The sequence below is a fragment of the Cyprinus carpio genome, chromosome B20, assembly GCF_018340385.1.
Source record: "Cyprinus carpio isolate SPL01 chromosome B20, ASM1834038v1, whole genome shotgun sequence".
NCBI classification, from domain to species: Eukaryota; Metazoa; Chordata; class Actinopteri; order Cypriniformes; family Cyprinidae; genus Cyprinus; species Cyprinus carpio.
This window is the reverse complement of record NC_056616.1, coordinates 9,959,809-9,977,088: the sequence shown is the minus strand read 5'-3', so window position 1 is coordinate 9,977,088 and position 17,280 is coordinate 9,959,809. Positions and strand designations below refer to the sequence as shown.

The 17,280-nt window shown below is 38.8% G+C and overlaps 1 protein-coding gene across 3 annotated transcripts in view; it reads right to left on the bottom strand.

The window, feature by feature from the left end:
* Positions 1-17,280, bottom strand: part of LOC109113303 (phospholipid phosphatase 3-like) — a 49,823-nt gene that overhangs the window by 12,236 nt on the left and 20,307 nt on the right. Inside the window, exons 3-6 of one of the 3 annotated variants that reach the window (XM_042746436.1) lie at positions 8,546-8,703; positions 5,932-6,178; positions 5,767-5,800; positions 5,311-5,368 (exon numbers count right to left, since the gene is read on the bottom strand). In XM_042746436.1, coding sequence (XP_042602370.1) covers positions 5,311-5,368; positions 5,767-5,800; positions 5,932-6,178; positions 8,546-8,703 — 497 coding nt within the window. Of the gene's footprint in view, positions 1-5,310; positions 5,369-5,766; positions 5,801-5,894; positions 6,179-8,545; positions 8,704-9,092; positions 9,251-17,280 lie in introns of all 3 variants that reach the window. The other 2 variants (XM_042746435.1, XM_042746437.1) reach the window with 2 other exon arrangements.

Sequence of the window (17,280 nt, the reverse complement as noted above, 5' to 3'; positions counted from 1 at the left end):
TCCTTTAGGATTGTATTTGTCAGACTGTACGAACATGATGATCATGTCGCATTGTGGGATCTCAGCTGTCATTAATGTCAGACTGTACAACAGTCAAGACGCGTTAAAAATGAGTGTGCGCAAGAAAACTTGTCCAGGGTTCTACATTATCAACTCATACATGTTCAGTGACTGCGAGATGCATTGAACGCAGGGCTGTAATGTTGGCTATCATTAAAAGTATATGAATGGTGTCAATACTGGCTTATTTAAGAAGAATAGTGCAAGCAGCACTACACACCCACATGAAAACAGCAGCGCAACTGGTGTTTATCATAGCAAAGGCAACATATCATATAAATTCCGTGAGTGGAGGACGGGAGTGCCGGAGTTTATGCGGTTAGAAGAAATCTGTAGCATTAATTCTGATCATAGCTTGTCTTAGAAAACCATCAAAAACTGACAAACATCCAACGGAAATCCATCACACTGCAGGACTGTACGCTAAATCTTCGGACACTGCCAAATTTCATCGGAGGTCAAATTTGATCGCAACGGCTATTAATCTGCTGTCTGTGAACATGTCAAACCAGCAATCAAAGACTACAGATTTTAGCCTAGGATTATAGAAATCTTTTAGGATTTTCAAAATTGGTCACAGATGACTAAATCGCGGCTGGGCTTAAGATAAACAAGACAACCAGGGCCTCTAAATAGCATCCATAATAAGAATGAATTCAGCATTTTTCGAAGTTCTCGAAAACATTTTCTACTTTTTTTGTATTATGACTTGTGGCACCCCTAAATCTTTTCTACACTAAAACAGTAAAGAGAGAGTTCTGGTATATGTTGGACTGTTAGAGGTCATGGAAGGGTGACATCCAACACACAGGGAGTCCCGCTGACGCTGATCTCTTTAGCTGTAAGCCAGCCTGTCTGAGTCTGGAGATTTAGAGATGAGTTCCGTGACTTCTCCAAACTCCTAAAGTGGCTCTGTTCCTCAGGGCGAGAGTGGGGTCCTCACCACACGTAGGCATCCAAGAGCTGATAAGAACAGCAGAGCCTGAGGACCCTCAGGGCTCAGATACAGTCCATCAGATCAGATATAGTGCATCTTGCTATCAGAGCTCAGATAAGCCAAACGTGCCACAGATGCTGGGGGGTGTATATGGCTCTCTCATCTCTGTGCTTTGTGAGGTGGTGGCAGCAGGAATGGCAGACGTGTGGTCTTAAATTCTCCAGCGACATGCGAACTCAAAACACAAACACATACACACGCCCTGTGCCCACATGAGAAGTAACACGCTCTCGTGCAGATAACATACTCTGTCCCGCTGACAGTCTCCATCCAGTTCCTCCCCGCAAGCGATCTAGGTGGTACTATCAGATCTGACTGAGGTACCAAATGGGACAATGGAAAATATCCTGGTGGGCTATTGAAGGATAAGTGTTAAAAAATTGGGCTATTGAAGGATTAGTGTTAAAAAATTAATTTAGTCACACTCATGTTGTTAAAAAAAAATTCTGAAGACTGTGCTAGTCATTCTTTTCAAAAGTTTAAAAAAGGATTCAAGTGCACTACAAAAGAGTCACGAAAGTGATTCATATGCCTTGTGCAAGTTGCATATAATGTGAGAACAAACCTCACTGATTCTTTTGGTGACTCAAACATGTCGCATGCAAAAACAAACCATATATGATTTGCCATATATGTCTGTGCATTGAATTTATATGTGAATAAAAGCCTAAATTTAATTTGTTCATCATATAAAGTGATAATCTTCAAAGGACTTGAATTAAACCACTCGATTCATATAAACTCATGAATTTTTCAAAGTGTCAGTTATGGTAGAATGGACTTCAGATTTAAGTAAAAAGTAAATATGAAAAACATTTATATTTCAAAGATAAACAAAAGTCTTATAATATCGGAACGACATGAGGGTGAGTTAATTTTTGGGTGAACTATGCCTTTATGTATTCATACCAAATCAGCCATGTTCGTGAATGAATCATTCAGATATTTTGTGAATTAAGATTCATTAAAAAAATATGTATTCATGAATTGAACAATGCAACTTTTCACATAAACTCTCATGAGCATACCAAGAGAACTAGGCCAGAAGTCAAGTTTTTTTAAGCCAAAACCAACTTTAATTTTAAACAGAAATGTATTGTATTACTTCAAAAGACTTCATATGTCATAAGTCATATGGACCACATTTGATACTTTTTACGTGCTTTTGCATCCTTTTTAAGATTGAAAGATTCCGTCCCAGTTCATTGGATGGAGAAGAGTGACCAGTAGAGTCATCAAGCTTTTATCCTTTTGTGTTCTCTAAAAGAAATTCATACAGGTTTGGAATAATATGAATAAACTCTTCCTTTAGGCCCAGCAATTGACTTCAGGTCATATAAGCAGCCACAAAATGGCATGTTCAGTCCAACTTGGTAAGGGAAAAAGAAAAAGCAAGAGAGATGTGGTATAAATAAATTGTGTCATCTTAACAAAAAAAGGTGAGTGTGAGGAAAACTATACTTATTTTGCAATATTTTGAAAGGAAAGGTTGGTCTTTTTCATGGCGCTGTGCATGGTTTTGTGGGTCATTCTGAAGTGTATTTGACACTTGAATCTTGCCAGTTCTGGTAGAAAACAGTCAAACTTCACCGCTAAAGTCTTTTCTATCCTGACCTCAGGTCCAAAAATATTACTGCAAAGCCAACGCAGCCTCGCCACATGTTAATGACCATGACCTACAGATAAATAAGCCTGAAAACAAGCAGGTAGAAGGGTCGTATCATTCACTGCCTGTTCTCTGGTCACTACGGCTAACTAGAGCATCTTGTGTCACCATGCGGTTTGAAAGGCACAGTCACGCAGCAGCCAAACCATAAGTCTTTGGACTATGGAGTGTGGAGGCCAAAGAGAGGCTAGTAAATACCCAGTTTGCTGCCCACAAAATGCCCACATACACTCGCTCTCCAGAACAAACTGATATGCTGTTCCAACTCAATAAGCACATGAGGTTGAGCCGCATGGGCACTGTGGTTCAACTAAGACCCTTGAACACACCATCCAACCGCATACATGTACAGTTCTAGCAGTCACTCTAGGGGGCAGAGCTCAACTTATTAAATTTAGGTATCTTAACCTGACTATGATCTCAATAACTGGGGAACATTTTCAAAATTGAGTTTTATACATAATACGAAAGCTGAATAAATAAGCTTTCCATTGATGTATGCTTTGTTAGAACAGGACAATATTTGGCCGAGAAACAAATATTTGAATATCTGGAATCTGAGGGTGCAAAAAAAAATAAAAAAAAAATATTAATAAAATTGCCTTTAAAGTTTTCCAAATGAAGTCCTCAGCAATGTATATTACTAAACAAAAATTAACTTTCAATATATTTATGGTAGGAAATTTACAAAATATCTTCATGGAACATGATCTTTGCTTAATATCCTAAAGATTTTTGGCATACAAGAAAAATAGATAATTTTGGCCCTTACAATGCATTTTTGGCTATTGCTACAAATATACCATATATACTTATATATATATATGTGTGTGTGTGTGTGTGTGTGTGTGTGTGTGTGTGTATATGTGGGCGGTGTGATATAAAACACACACACACACACACACACACACACACACATATATACATACACACACACACACACATATATACATAAATTTATTAATACGTGTCACTGACGAAACAGGTGTGAGTTCTGTTCTGAGGTACTGTGCCAGAATGATTCATTCGCAAATTTGGTGAGAACAAAGGCTGTCTACTTTTGACCTAGGTTACGTTTGTGCAAATAAAAGGGGATCACAAGACTGGTGCGAGCTCTCATTATGACTTCAGCGTCTGACCCATGAAGCATGACAGCTAGACTGAGATAATTACAGGGAGTGAGACCAGGAACGCTTCAGTCAGTAAGACTGTTTCACTCAATCACTCTACTCAGAGAGCACTTTCCTCCACTTGTTTTCACCTTTTTTCAGAATTATTCAGGCCTGTAATTCTGTTTATCATGCTTTGTGCTAAGATATCTCAGAGCGTTCTCTCTTGGCCTCTCGTTTTTAACTTTGAATGCCAAGAACAGATGGTAAAATAATCTTAGATAGTCAACCTGTATCTTAACATAATAGTCTATTCACATGTTCACATTTTATAATGGATTTTGACTACACTTTGGCTTCGGCTGTGAGCAATCTGGCCAGGGTTTCTGATCAAATCTGAATGATTTGCCCCTCAGAGACACTCAGAGACAAATCCAGGCTTTCAAATCAAGATGATAATTCAGACTGCAGTGTCCGAAGTTATAAAGAAGGTTTCTGGAAGAACTCAGCTTCTCAGAATCCTGTATTCCTTAATGCTTGCTTTTCTCCATGAATAACAATGTGTAACACTGGCTAACATCTCTCCTGCATTGTGGCTAATCACTACTGTTTAAAATACAGCAGGTCTATGTATACAAACTGATTGTTTTAGTCGCAAAACACTCAACAGAACCTGCCCTGTGTCTGCTTCTTTACGTACTGCTTCCTTTTGTATAGGAAGTGTTCAGGCCAGTGTTTCATGCGTCAGGCCCATCTGTCAAAGTCACACATTAACTTAATGGCTGTTTTGAGAGCATTAGAACCAAACCTGCATGAGTTTGTGAACAGGTTTGTGTCCTCAAAAACACATTCTCTATCACCCTCCTAACTTTCTCAAATCTCTCAAAACGCTGAGAATGAACATCTGGCCACCTTTATTAGCAGAGCGGCTCCCCCTCTTGCCATCTGAGAGAGTGAAAGGTAGAGGGGCCCATGGACATGCTGATGATTTAGAAGCAGAAAGAAAGGATTTGAATAAAAGGAGGGAGGAGTGTAGGGCCGTGCATGTGAAAGGGAAAATGTTTGAAGCCTTTGAAAGAGGCTTTACATACAGTGAGAGACTCCACTGAGCGAAATCTGCCTTTGTGTGTATGTAAAGCTATATTGGGGATTCTGCATAATTAGTGTGGAAAAAGTATGTGACCTATTCAAAAAGAGAATAGAAATAAAGCATAAGGAATGAGGGAGAAATGAAGGACAACTTCAGAGAGAAGGGAAGTTTATACAGCTGCACAAATAAAATCAGGTGGAGTGTGTCCATCCGGGAGATGAACAAGGAAAATAAGAGTGACCCACATTTCAGAGACCCACAGAGGAGGGTGAAAGGGCGATAGAGGGTCCCTGTTTCATACTAGACATAACAATCATGAATGAACAGCTCTTTAGAAAAATAAAAGAACTGTGACAGTGTGAGAGCATTACACAGTGTATGTACTTACTGCCAGATACAGCATGGTGTACAACGAAAATGAAGCATGTCCAGAAAAGAAGGATTTCCTGTAGGGAGAAAAAAAGAACATTTAATCAACAATGTGTTTTATTATTAAATACATTAAAACATTACGTTTCTATGAAAAAAGAAAGAAAATGTATATTATATATATCTTTGTTAAATAAATAAATATAAATAACACTAATCACACTAATGAACACACAACAAAAACCAACAAGAAAAAAAACAAACGGATAAAGTTGAATAATTATTTTTGTTTTCTTGCGCACAAAAATAATTCTCATAGATTCATAAAATTAATGTTGAAACACTGATGTCACATGGACTATTTTAACGATGTCCTTACTACCTTTCTGGGCCTTGAACGTGGTAGTTGTGTTGCTGTCTAGAGGCTCAGAAAGCTCTCGGATTTCATTGTGCATGTGAGTGTTGAATATCTCACCTGGCTTCTTGTACTTTGCTGGGATCTCCAAGACCTGTGGACGATCCTTTGTGGGGTGAACTATCTCTTTAATGTTTTCAATGTTGAAAACAGTGTTGACATTTTATTAGTAGTGTAGTCAGGCATACAAACGTCCTTCTTGTACTTTGCTGGGATCTCCAAGACATTTGTATTGAGTAATATATCCCAGAGAGCAGTTGATGGTAGTGTAGTCAGGCATACAAACGTCTAGGAAGTGCGGCCTCATCCGTCCAACCGAGACCTTGGCGATGTCTGTGAATGACTGGCTGACGGCGCAGCCAAAGATGAACACGCCCACTTGTCTGTAAAGGGCGGAGACATATGGATTTCCCACGAACGATTTGGAGCCCTGGTTCAGGCAATGGATCCTGTAGCATTCGCCAATCACAATCTAGAAAAACGATTAATTTGCAATAAAAAAAAATACAAATAAATAAAAAAAAATCACTGATTGCTGAGATTATATACAGGCTCTGTTCCAAAATCTAGTGAAATTCTAAGACAATTTCACGAAAAAGCCAATTATAAATGCATAGCCGAGATGTTGATTTTGAATAAACATATTTCATCATTACTGAAAATTATCAGTTAAATTGTTCAGTGCCATTAAAAAACACTTCACACAATACATTTGTATTTTTCAACGCTGTTATCTTAGCAATATGCTAACAATAAACACTATACCAATTTGTGTGATGCTCAGCACTGTTGCCTACATAGTTTTACAAACTGCGCACTTATTAGGTTCAATGATGTTCATGTTACCAATGTAGGCAGCTGCCCATATAGGCACTAGAAAGCGAGGCAGCTCACTAGGTTTTGGAACAGAGCTCATTATCATTAAGATCATAAAGTGATGGTGAATTTGTGAAGTCATACCACAAACATTAATGTGTCATTGTATAATATCACAAGATTTCAGTGGTCAGGTCATGGGCATGCAGGGTGGAGTTAGACAAACATGCAAATAAAGTACCAGTTAGGAAAGCACATTAATCAAAAAAAGCAAGAAGAAATGAGTTAAAGAAATGAGAGAAAACGAGTAACTTGAGTTATGACTGAGCATGGCCTGCCCATTGCTGGTGATATTTTAATGATATGGAACATATGTTTCTAAGGGTTATGGCTTTCATATGAGCAGTTTAAAATGGAGGCCTGCACCATTTGAAACCAGTAGGACGTAAATTTAAAAAAAGAGGCATGGGTTATGAAGTACATAAACCATGCCTTAATGAGATATTTACTATCTCTCACTCTCCTTTTTCTTTTCTCTCTTCATACTGTAGAGGAACGCTGTTGTGGTGGTAGTGAAGAGTGGGACTGCCTTCCCTGAGGCCTAACCAAACTAGGACTGGAGACACTGCTAATTAACTACAGCTGTGTGAGGGGTGCCAACACACACACACACACACACAACATATATACGCACACACAGTCCTTATTTTAATCAGAAGAATTGCTGAGCATGGGAACATGTCTACTCCAGACAGCGAGGCACACATGTCTCCATATGGGATCTCCATGGAGTCATGGTTTGGTGTCGTGCCAGTTTACAGGGGCTTTTACTGCAAGACCACTTCCCTCATCTCCACCACTTATTCCACATGGGGATCGCCTGGCATGGCGAAGTTTTGTTTTCAGACAATGTTTTGGAGTTTCATAAGAGCTAAAAGTAATCTGGTTGGATGTTGCATTCTTTCTATTCTTCGTCGAACATGTGTCCTCCAGGTGACTGGGTTCAGTTGTAAGAGGTTAACCTTTTGGCAGCTGTCACAAAGGCTGTGAATGTCTACTAATTCAACGCCTCAGCAGCTGTGGGGCGGTTTAATCTCTTATCCAGATTTATCTGCACTCAAATTGAATTTTGCGAGGATTTTCTCTTTTGTCCCCAAATTCACTTCACTAAATTAAGTACATTTCACAAAATCCGTCAAGAACGTATTCTGCTCATTTCTTTTTGGTTTTGGGGTGAAATCAGAATCTTTTTAGGACCGTTAAAATGTTATTTATTTATTTTCCTTTAAAGAACTGCACTTATTAACACATCAAATGTAAATTATTTGATTTTCATTTTAACTGTATCATGTTAATCAAGTAAATATATTTTAAACGTACTACATTGCAACTTCAACATTTGCAATGCCTATTTACAAAAATATTAAATACATGATAGCTTCAATCAAAATGACATAAGTTTAATTAAAATAAATGCTTGTCAGCATTTATCAGGAAAACATTACACTTTATAAAAAATATATTACTTTCATAAGCACTCTTTTTAATAGTATGCTAAAGTGTACAACTTTTTCACAAGGTTTCTATTACATTACTTGTTTATAACATTTTATACATTAACTCAGCATTGCGAGTTTTTGAGAATAACTAAACTATAATATAATAATAATAATAAAGTAAAAAACACAAAAAGAGCAATATATCACAAAACACATGCCGACAAATGAAGACAGAACAGAAAAGAGAGACTAAGATCGAGACAGAGAGAAGAATAGAGACAGCGATAGCCCTGACCATGATAAATCTCGATGTTGAGTTATTCAAATATTTTAAATAAAAAGATGGGATGGGGAGGATTGGTTAATAGATTTAAAAAGGATTATCTACTATAAGTCACCATTTAGATCTACAGTTAGCCTATTTTACTAATATCTATGGTCTAATAGGGGGTGAGGGATGAAGATGGGATGTTTATATGAATTAGTGGTATATTTATATGAATATATATAAGAGAGGAACTTACAGAGAGGATGCCAATTAGAATGCCAGCGGCACAGAGCACGGCATCACTTATGGTGTCCCCGTTTTTATACGGGTACTGGATGGACTGGTCACTGCAGTAAAACCCGCGATGGTACGGCTCGATTGTGCTAGTTTCAATTATCAGGAAAGGCAGGCCAGCTACAGCGAAACACACACACACACACACACACACACACACACACACACACACACACAAAGAGAGAGTGGGGAGAGAGAGAGAAAGAGAGAGAGATTTCAGGTCAGTCACGGAAAGACACACGCAGGTAGCGGCACAGCACAGCACACGGCAGCCGAGGATTATGGGAAATACCAGGCAGGGGAGTGGGGTCTGACATGGTAGCTCGGCTTCTGAGAGAAGTGAATGGCTACACATAGTTAATGTTTGTCTGTGATTGGCACTATGCACTAGCAGTTTGTCCTAGGTTATAAACTATAATAACTCTCTCAAAAGACTTCATTTCCCACGCAGTCCCCCCACTCGCCTGGCCCCATGTCCCCTTTCTGAGGCCCCTCTGTGGGGCACTTACGCTGGCAATGGGCAGGAGGAGGCCCACGGCTGTGAGCACAGAAGAAGGCACAGTGCTGCTTTTATAGGCGTAGCGGATACTGTTGTCCGCGCAGTAGAACCCACGCTGGTATGGCTGTACGACTGACGATTTATGCAACACCATCGAGGGCAGCATAACTACACAAAAAACACACACACAGACCCCGCAGGGCGTGTCATGATACACACTTACCTGAGACAGCAGGGATGTTTCACATGACTTACATTCATAAAGAATAATATATAGTAAAAAACTGCAAAATCAGTATTTTTTAACCCATAGGCATGTTTCTCTTATTTAAAAGCAAAAATAATTTAAAAAAATGCTTAAAAATGCCAATGGAGTTGAAAAAAGAAACTTCACTGAAGATAAATTCATTGAATACAAATACATATTATTATACAAAATAGTAAACTTATATTGTTTTAAGGACATTTTCTTTATTTTAGGTATTTTTTATTAGAAAAACATACATACATACATACATACACACATACACACACATATATATACACACACACACACATACATACATACATATATATATATATATATACACACACATACATATATACATATACATATATATACACATATGCAAAAAGCATGAAGCCAAGTGCAAAAAGCCTTTGTAATAGGAATCAAATAAGGGAGGAAAACTAGGAAGTTCTTCTAGCCTTTATCTAATCTTCCAAACAAAGCACTAGCTCAGAGTGCTGCTACTACAAGAGCTATGTAGACAAAACCCTCACAGAGTGCACATAATGTACTGTGTATCCAATGCAAATTGACTTAAAGTAATGGTTTGTGTGTTTGCCAATTAAGTAATTTGTGCAAAGTGGCACAATAGTAAGAGAAGCTTCCCTTTCCTTTGGCTTGGGTTCAGGGCTATTGTCAGTGCAAAGTAGCTTAGCGCTTAAGACAATGCAACATAATGGCATTAAGCAAAGCTTTTCGGCAAACAATACTGTATGGAGAGCATCAGAGAACTAATTCAATACAGATAAGAACTTATAATGAACACTAAACCCTTCAAAGTCCTTACTTGTTTTTTCTTTTACATTTATACTGAGTAATTCAAACTCATTTGTAAAAGGTAATATCAGGTTTTAACAAGAATAAGGGCAATGCGTGCCTTTTCAATGACACCTTTAGAAAATTCTGGATCTTTATGATTAAGTCCTGTTCCAAAACCTAGTGAACTACAACAACCTCTTAAGAATCGTGGAACCTAATAAGTGACTGATGTGGAACAATCTCCACACGCCACACTATTAACATTCACTATTGATTCCAATAGAGTTTGATGTTAGCATGCTGCTAAGCTAACTGCAATACTATAAATGTAAACATACAAAACATGCAAATAATGGGTTACAATTAGTGCTGTCAAACAATTAATCGCATCCAAAATAAAAGTTTTTGTTTACATATGTGTACTATGTTTATTTGTGTATATATAAATATACATACAGTATACATTTAAAAAATATTTACATGTATATACATTTATATATTTACATTAAACTTTATAGTATAAATAAATATATTTAATATATAAACATAACATATTTTTCTTAAATATATACATGCATGTGGTTGTATTTATATATACATAATAAATATACACAGTACACACTTATTTATTATGTAAACAAAAACCTTTTAGTTTGGATGCGATTAATCACGATTAATCGTTTGACAGCACTAGTTAGACTAAACCATTTTACCATATGAATTAGATACATTTATAATCATTTCTTTTGACTCATTCACCATTTTGATTTATTTCGAAATACAAAAAAAGACTAAAATGTTTTAAAAAAAAAAAATTGTTATGTTGCTGCCTGCATTAGGATTGAGTCTATGATGCTTTCTAGGTAGGAAGCTCACTAAATTTTGGAACAGAGAAGGTATGTGGACATTTTGGAGATAGATTATGTGAAGTTTTCAGGTTCATTTGTGGTTTTGCTACAACATTTTCACAGCAGTTTGGCTCATGTCTTTCTACTACAGGAACTATGATTGGAAGCACTTTTTTGTGGTTAAAAGCAAAAACCTAAAGACTTATGTTGTGGAGGGTTTCCCTTGGTATAGAAATGGACAACAAACTACATGCACATTATTTGGCATGCATGTATTTTTTTCAGTAAGGAAAGGGACAGATGCCAGGCTGGGACCTCAGCCCAAAATGTCCGACTCATTAAAAAGTCACACGTCCTGCAAAACACACGTCAGCTGTCATCATCCAGCCAACGGCGGGAAAAATAAATACATATTTTCAAATCAAAGCAAACAAAAATCAGACTCAAAGTTGTGGTAGAAGCTTTGAAAAGTTCCCCTTGAAGGATTGTAAAATGTGTGAATAGCAAGAAAAACAAAGCTTAGCTTACGTCGACCACCCAAATGTCTGGAACGGTGTTTGGAGCGAAAGAGAGAAGGGGGCGTTTGGACTTTTTGTGGTTGGAGAGAGAGGAGGCTGCAGTCGTGGTGACTGATTCTTTCTAACACACAAATATATACATACAGTAAACCAAACCTTTAAGATGTAAGATCATACCAGTACTGGGAAACAGACCGGTCTGAAAAACAACTACCCTCAGGCCCCTTTGCTTCTTTTCGTCAGTGAAACCTACTTATTCCTAAACCTCCAGAAACTTCATAGTGACATTCTTAAGCGAAATAATATTCAAACAAATTCAAAGGAACAACATGTTGTGGTTTTTAGACATAAGGTCATATACAACATAAGCTACTTCATCTAGATGCGGTCAAACACCTCTGTCTTTCTTCTCTCTCTACTATTACGACAGATGGCGATTACCAGAACTAAGGAAGTAGACACTTTCTACACCTCCAAAAATACAGGGCTTTGGGCCACAGGAGTTTGTATAAAGTTTTCTCACAGGTGCTTAAGTTGGGGACGCTCAAAGAAACTTGACTTCGCTAAGAGTATGAGACTGGATGGAGGGAATACACGGACTTGAGGTATATATGCAGAAATACATGCAGACATGGACGCACATTCCTCCTTGGTACTGCTTGTGATGTTCTCAGATCTGCTCTGACCACAAGGTCAAACACGCTTGGAGTGTCTGGAAAAAGCCAAGTCCTAGCGATCATATTTCATCATATGCGCGAGCATGTTCATGTACAGACAACACAGACCATATACATTTCTGTAAGGGTGTGTATATATCTGCACAAAAATAAAGCCAAGTTTGTTAGACGAGTGGGAAAAAGGGACTCCTATTGATCCTTAAGCTTGAGTACAATCCATCTTTAGTGGATTAAATACTGATTTATAAAATGACCTTTCATAGTAAGGGGGTTAAATTTGTTGTATAGAGCATGCTTTTGTGGTCTACATAGTTTAAACTTAGCACAACTGAAAGAGGAGCACTGAGCAGCCACAAAACCTAAATAGTTCTGAAATGTGTGTTTGGGTATGAGAACCTCCACATTACTTCCATGTGTTTTTGAAAAGCCTTCTGTCTGTGCCCAATGCTGTTGGCTGTGAGCCTGTGTCATGCCAGCACGCTGTTGTTCTGCCGCCCATGTCATCACCACGAGAGAGGATTGGTATGCTCTCCTCAATCTTCTCTAGCTCTTTTCTCACTCCTCCACAATAAAGGACAATATTCATACTGAGAGACACAATCTGAAGACCTACTTCCCTCAAAACTCTAGCAATTAACCTTGAGCCATTGTGCTTATGTGGGAGGCAAAGGTTTGAATGTGGTCCAGAGGCTTTGTGATCAGATGAAAAGGTAGAAAAGTATAGACTATTTTAGAGAAACAATGTAATATGCAATTCTTCTCATCTAGTTGACTAGTTCTGAAGTGCTTCAAACAAAAGATTTTTGTTGAAGATTTTCAACAGTTTAATGCCACTAACAAACTGAGGCTGGGACTAGATTAGTTGTAATTTGTTGTTTTATATCTATTATAACTCGCTCTACTTAATTTTCCTGGTACAATAGTAACTATGTGGCTCAGTAACTATGAAAGAAGGGAGGGAGGAAACCACGAGCCTGAGGTCTGTGCAAAGTTAATTAAATAGAAATAAATTCAGGCTGATTCACAATGAACCCATGGCCACAGCTAAAGACTGGTGACCTACAGACACAAAGAGGGAGCTGTCCAAGTTAAACAGCTCTTATCGTATCCTCGTGTCAAGGGAGCCATGTGAAAAATATTTAAAAGCTTAACTGATGTCAAACAGAGCAGTGTCCTTGTCAAGATGCATTTATTTAATGTCAGATATAACCAAATTACAATAGTCAATGTGCAAATTATACAATGACGTAATCAGTATTATTCGTTTTTTTAATCATTCATTCATATTAAAAGATTACTTTCACGTATTTTTATAATCATTCATTATATAATAAAAAATAAAAATAAAAAACACAAAAAAACTAAAAAATATATATATAAAATAAAAATAAAAAACACAAAAAAAGTAAAGTGGGTTTGCACCAATAGCCTCTTGCTTAATGTGTTTACCTACAGCGCCCCAGTGCTCATGGCGACTTGAGTTCGATTCCCGTCTAAAGGTCCTTTGCCGACCCCGGTCCCCTCTATCCACCCAGTGCTTTCCTGTTGTCTCTCTACTGTCCTACCTCAATAAAAGGCATAAAAAGCCTTAATTAGGGATACATCCCCTTCCCAAAGTGGTTCTTGACCACTGGGGTCACTGTGTATGAACTCTCAATTCGGTCTCTTACTTAACGCTCAGTATGATTTTAATGAAAAACATTGGAGCCAAAATCTATCTGGACCTCAAGCACCAAGCATACACCAGACACACTTACAAAACAATTATAAGTGGATGGCAAAGTAGTGCACTGTGGGGGGAAATTTTTCTATTTGCGTTATCAGATGTGGGCATGCAGCCTCTCTGCTCTTAGTATGGGGAACGACTAGACGCCAGCCAGACGCTATGGGCAACCACTGAGCTGGGACTTCACAGCCAACGTTTCCGATAGGCCAGAATGGAAATCAGTTGTAGAAATCAATGTTTATATAAGAAATGGGACTATTCTTATCGGACGCTATCGACTATTGGTGGCTGGTTTAGGTTATGCAGACATAAACCCTGGAGGAAAAACATGTTTGTGTGTCTGCTGGGAGATTACATTGACAGATCATATGTGAAGTTGTGTAAATGTGTAAGAGATTGTAGCATAACGCTTACGGCTTTGATTGACTTTGACTGCTCATCTTGTCCAACTGGGTCACATCCACCAGAAAAAGCCACTGGAAGTAATGCAGTCTGACAGAATCACAGTGTTGCTGGGTCAAACTAGTTGGGATGCTCAAACAATTTTCTAATAGCGCAAAACCTTAAAAAGCTACTAGACTTCTATTTATTAGATATCTATTCAGAATCCTAACCCATTAGGACTTTAACAAAACTTTGACCTTTCCTTCAAAGCTTCTGAAAGCTTCTCGCTCTAAAAGTAGTAGTATTGACTGTGTGATTGGGGTGAAAGTGAACTGCATTGTAAAGCAGAAGTTCTGAATGACTATTAAAGGTCGATCTGTCATTGTTGTGACAAAGATACATTGGTGAAAAGGAATGAAGAGGGGGGAAGGCTTTGTGAAGAGATGCATATGTAGGAAAGGCCTTCTCTTGACAGGGGCCGTCGGCCCCCAAACAATGACTGCACTGAGAGAACAACATAATCATGCATAAGCATAAACCCCATGAAACTCTCACACACATGCGCACAAAGCAGAGACAAGGTAAGAACGCCGATGCAGTTTAGCGTGACTGCGTCTATGTGCAGAAGACCTGAGGTAAGCATGAAATACAAATTTAAAAATGTAGCAATAGAAATCCACACAAAAAAAGATTCCCTGAAATAGAAACCACAGTTACCACAACACATATTCCAGTCATGTCTCTTCATAACGTGGCCCATGTCTGAGTCATGCATATCAAGTTTGACTTAGCTAGTGTGCAAGATACCAAACGAGCCAGAAACACGCCTAAAGTTTGCTAAGGGAAAGTAAAAGTCATATACTGTAAGATATGTTTTACAGCTTATGCCCTTTAGTTAAGTCATCATGAGCTTATCTGCTAAATTGCTCAAAGACACATTGAGTCAAACAACACCAGGCTTCTATTACATAATTTCCTACATTAAATAAATGATTAAATCAAGGAAACAAAACTTTTTTTGAAGTTTATCTGTAAATGCCTACGGCTGGTGATTCACTTCACTCATAGGCAGCACCTTGTGCCAGAACCAAAGTGTCAAGGCTTGGCTGATTAACATGACCGTTTTTATTAGCCAACTCAACTGCCGTTGAGATGAATGGGAATGTTAACAGATATCATTCTCCAGGTCCTATACACCTCCTTGGCCAGAACTTTGTTCTCTTGTTCAACACTTCAGGTTCTTGGCTGGAGAACGTGTTGGTCACACACCCATGAGCGTGCCGTTCCTGCAACCTGAGTACCAATTGGACACAATGAGTCTGGGGTGAACTCAATTTATAACAAACCTGATATGAGGAACGACCTTTCCAACAATTTTCAATCTACAATGGCAGCAATCGGGACTACACCTTGTGGAAACAATGCACATGACAGTAGGCAAGTAAAAATAGTTTTTAGATACAAGCTTGTCCTCTGAGGCCACTAAGAGGTGACGTGAGGGTGTTTAGTTCTGAGCTCCATTGATGGCTTTATCATCAGTGATCTGCAAAGGGCTTGTGACCAGGGCCTTCACACAATGTGAGAGCCTGTGGAGGATGCAGAGTGAGAGGGAACGGTCATGGTAGCCCCTATGGGAATCTGTTGAGAATGAGTGGCTCATTGCCAGCTCTCATGAGACTCTCACTGGCTGAAAGACTGTCGCCGAACACAAAAGAGTAAGCCACCCCTGCTGGGAACAAGAAAAACGTAAGAGAAGGGCTTCATTAATTACTGGGAGAAAGGTAAATGAAGGGAGGGAGACGGAACAGGAGGAAGAGAGGGTGGCCACTGTATTCCAATGCAACGCCACAACAGGAAGCATACTGTATATTTAGAACAAACTGTGTGTGGACCAAGCTCTATACTATACCTGGAGAAAGCCATCCCAGCATTCCTATTTATCTCAATGCCAACTGCTCAGCTGGCACAGGACCCACAAAAAAGTCCTTGATTTGAAATTTGCTCATGGGAACTCCTGAATGCAATTTATGACCCAATCACCTGTGACAAAATGCTGTGTGACTAATCACTTTTAGAGGCAGGAAATTATGTCATGACAATCCTGATTGGCTGATGTCACCACAAGAACATGCACAGGCCCAAACCCTACACTATTCTGAGTTACACCCTGTCCCAAATGACACCCTAAAACTTTGCGGTGCTCATCCAAATCTATGTTTGCAAAAGTGTGCATCAAGGCGCAAAGCAAGAAATGGGACACCCTACGGCCTTGTGGACTTCACAGGTATTCCAAGAAACACAAGTCTGTAAGACTGATCAAGCGCACCATTTGGAACAGGGCCTTGGTATGTATATAGTATATCCTTGCTAACCAGTCAGACCTTGACCCCTTGGTGAGGACATGCCATTTATAAAAGCACTGCACTTGCTCACTGGAATGAAAACGCCCTGTGTGGGATTCTTCAGAAGTCAGAGGTACATTTTAAACTTGATTGACATTTCCGAAACTCACACACACACACATCCATTCTGGCTCCCAGACACAAAACCCACCTAGACTAAACACTAAAACACACAAAAGTACACACAGAGAGATTAACATTCTCTGTCACCTTTGACCTATGCACCCTGACCTCTGGAACGTGTGGTCTCAGTAGCACCCTGCATGCTTCCACTCTTCTGCCCCCACTGCTATAAAGAAGCACTGACCCGCACACTAAAACCATACCCCTGACCCATCACTTACAGATATCCATGACAGAAAGAGACTATTTCTGACAAACAGGATAACACAGTCCAATACAGATCAATGTGGGCAAACCTACTAACCCCATTTCCATCTGACCTACCCGGTTAACTAATCAATACTAATTATATCTGTGTCTCTCAGTTTGACTAGATGGAAGTACCACCACACTCCATGCACTGCCCGCCAGGCCACTTTTTGTGCATCATGTTGTCTCCAAAAGCATAATTCTACTGCAAAGTAACAATATT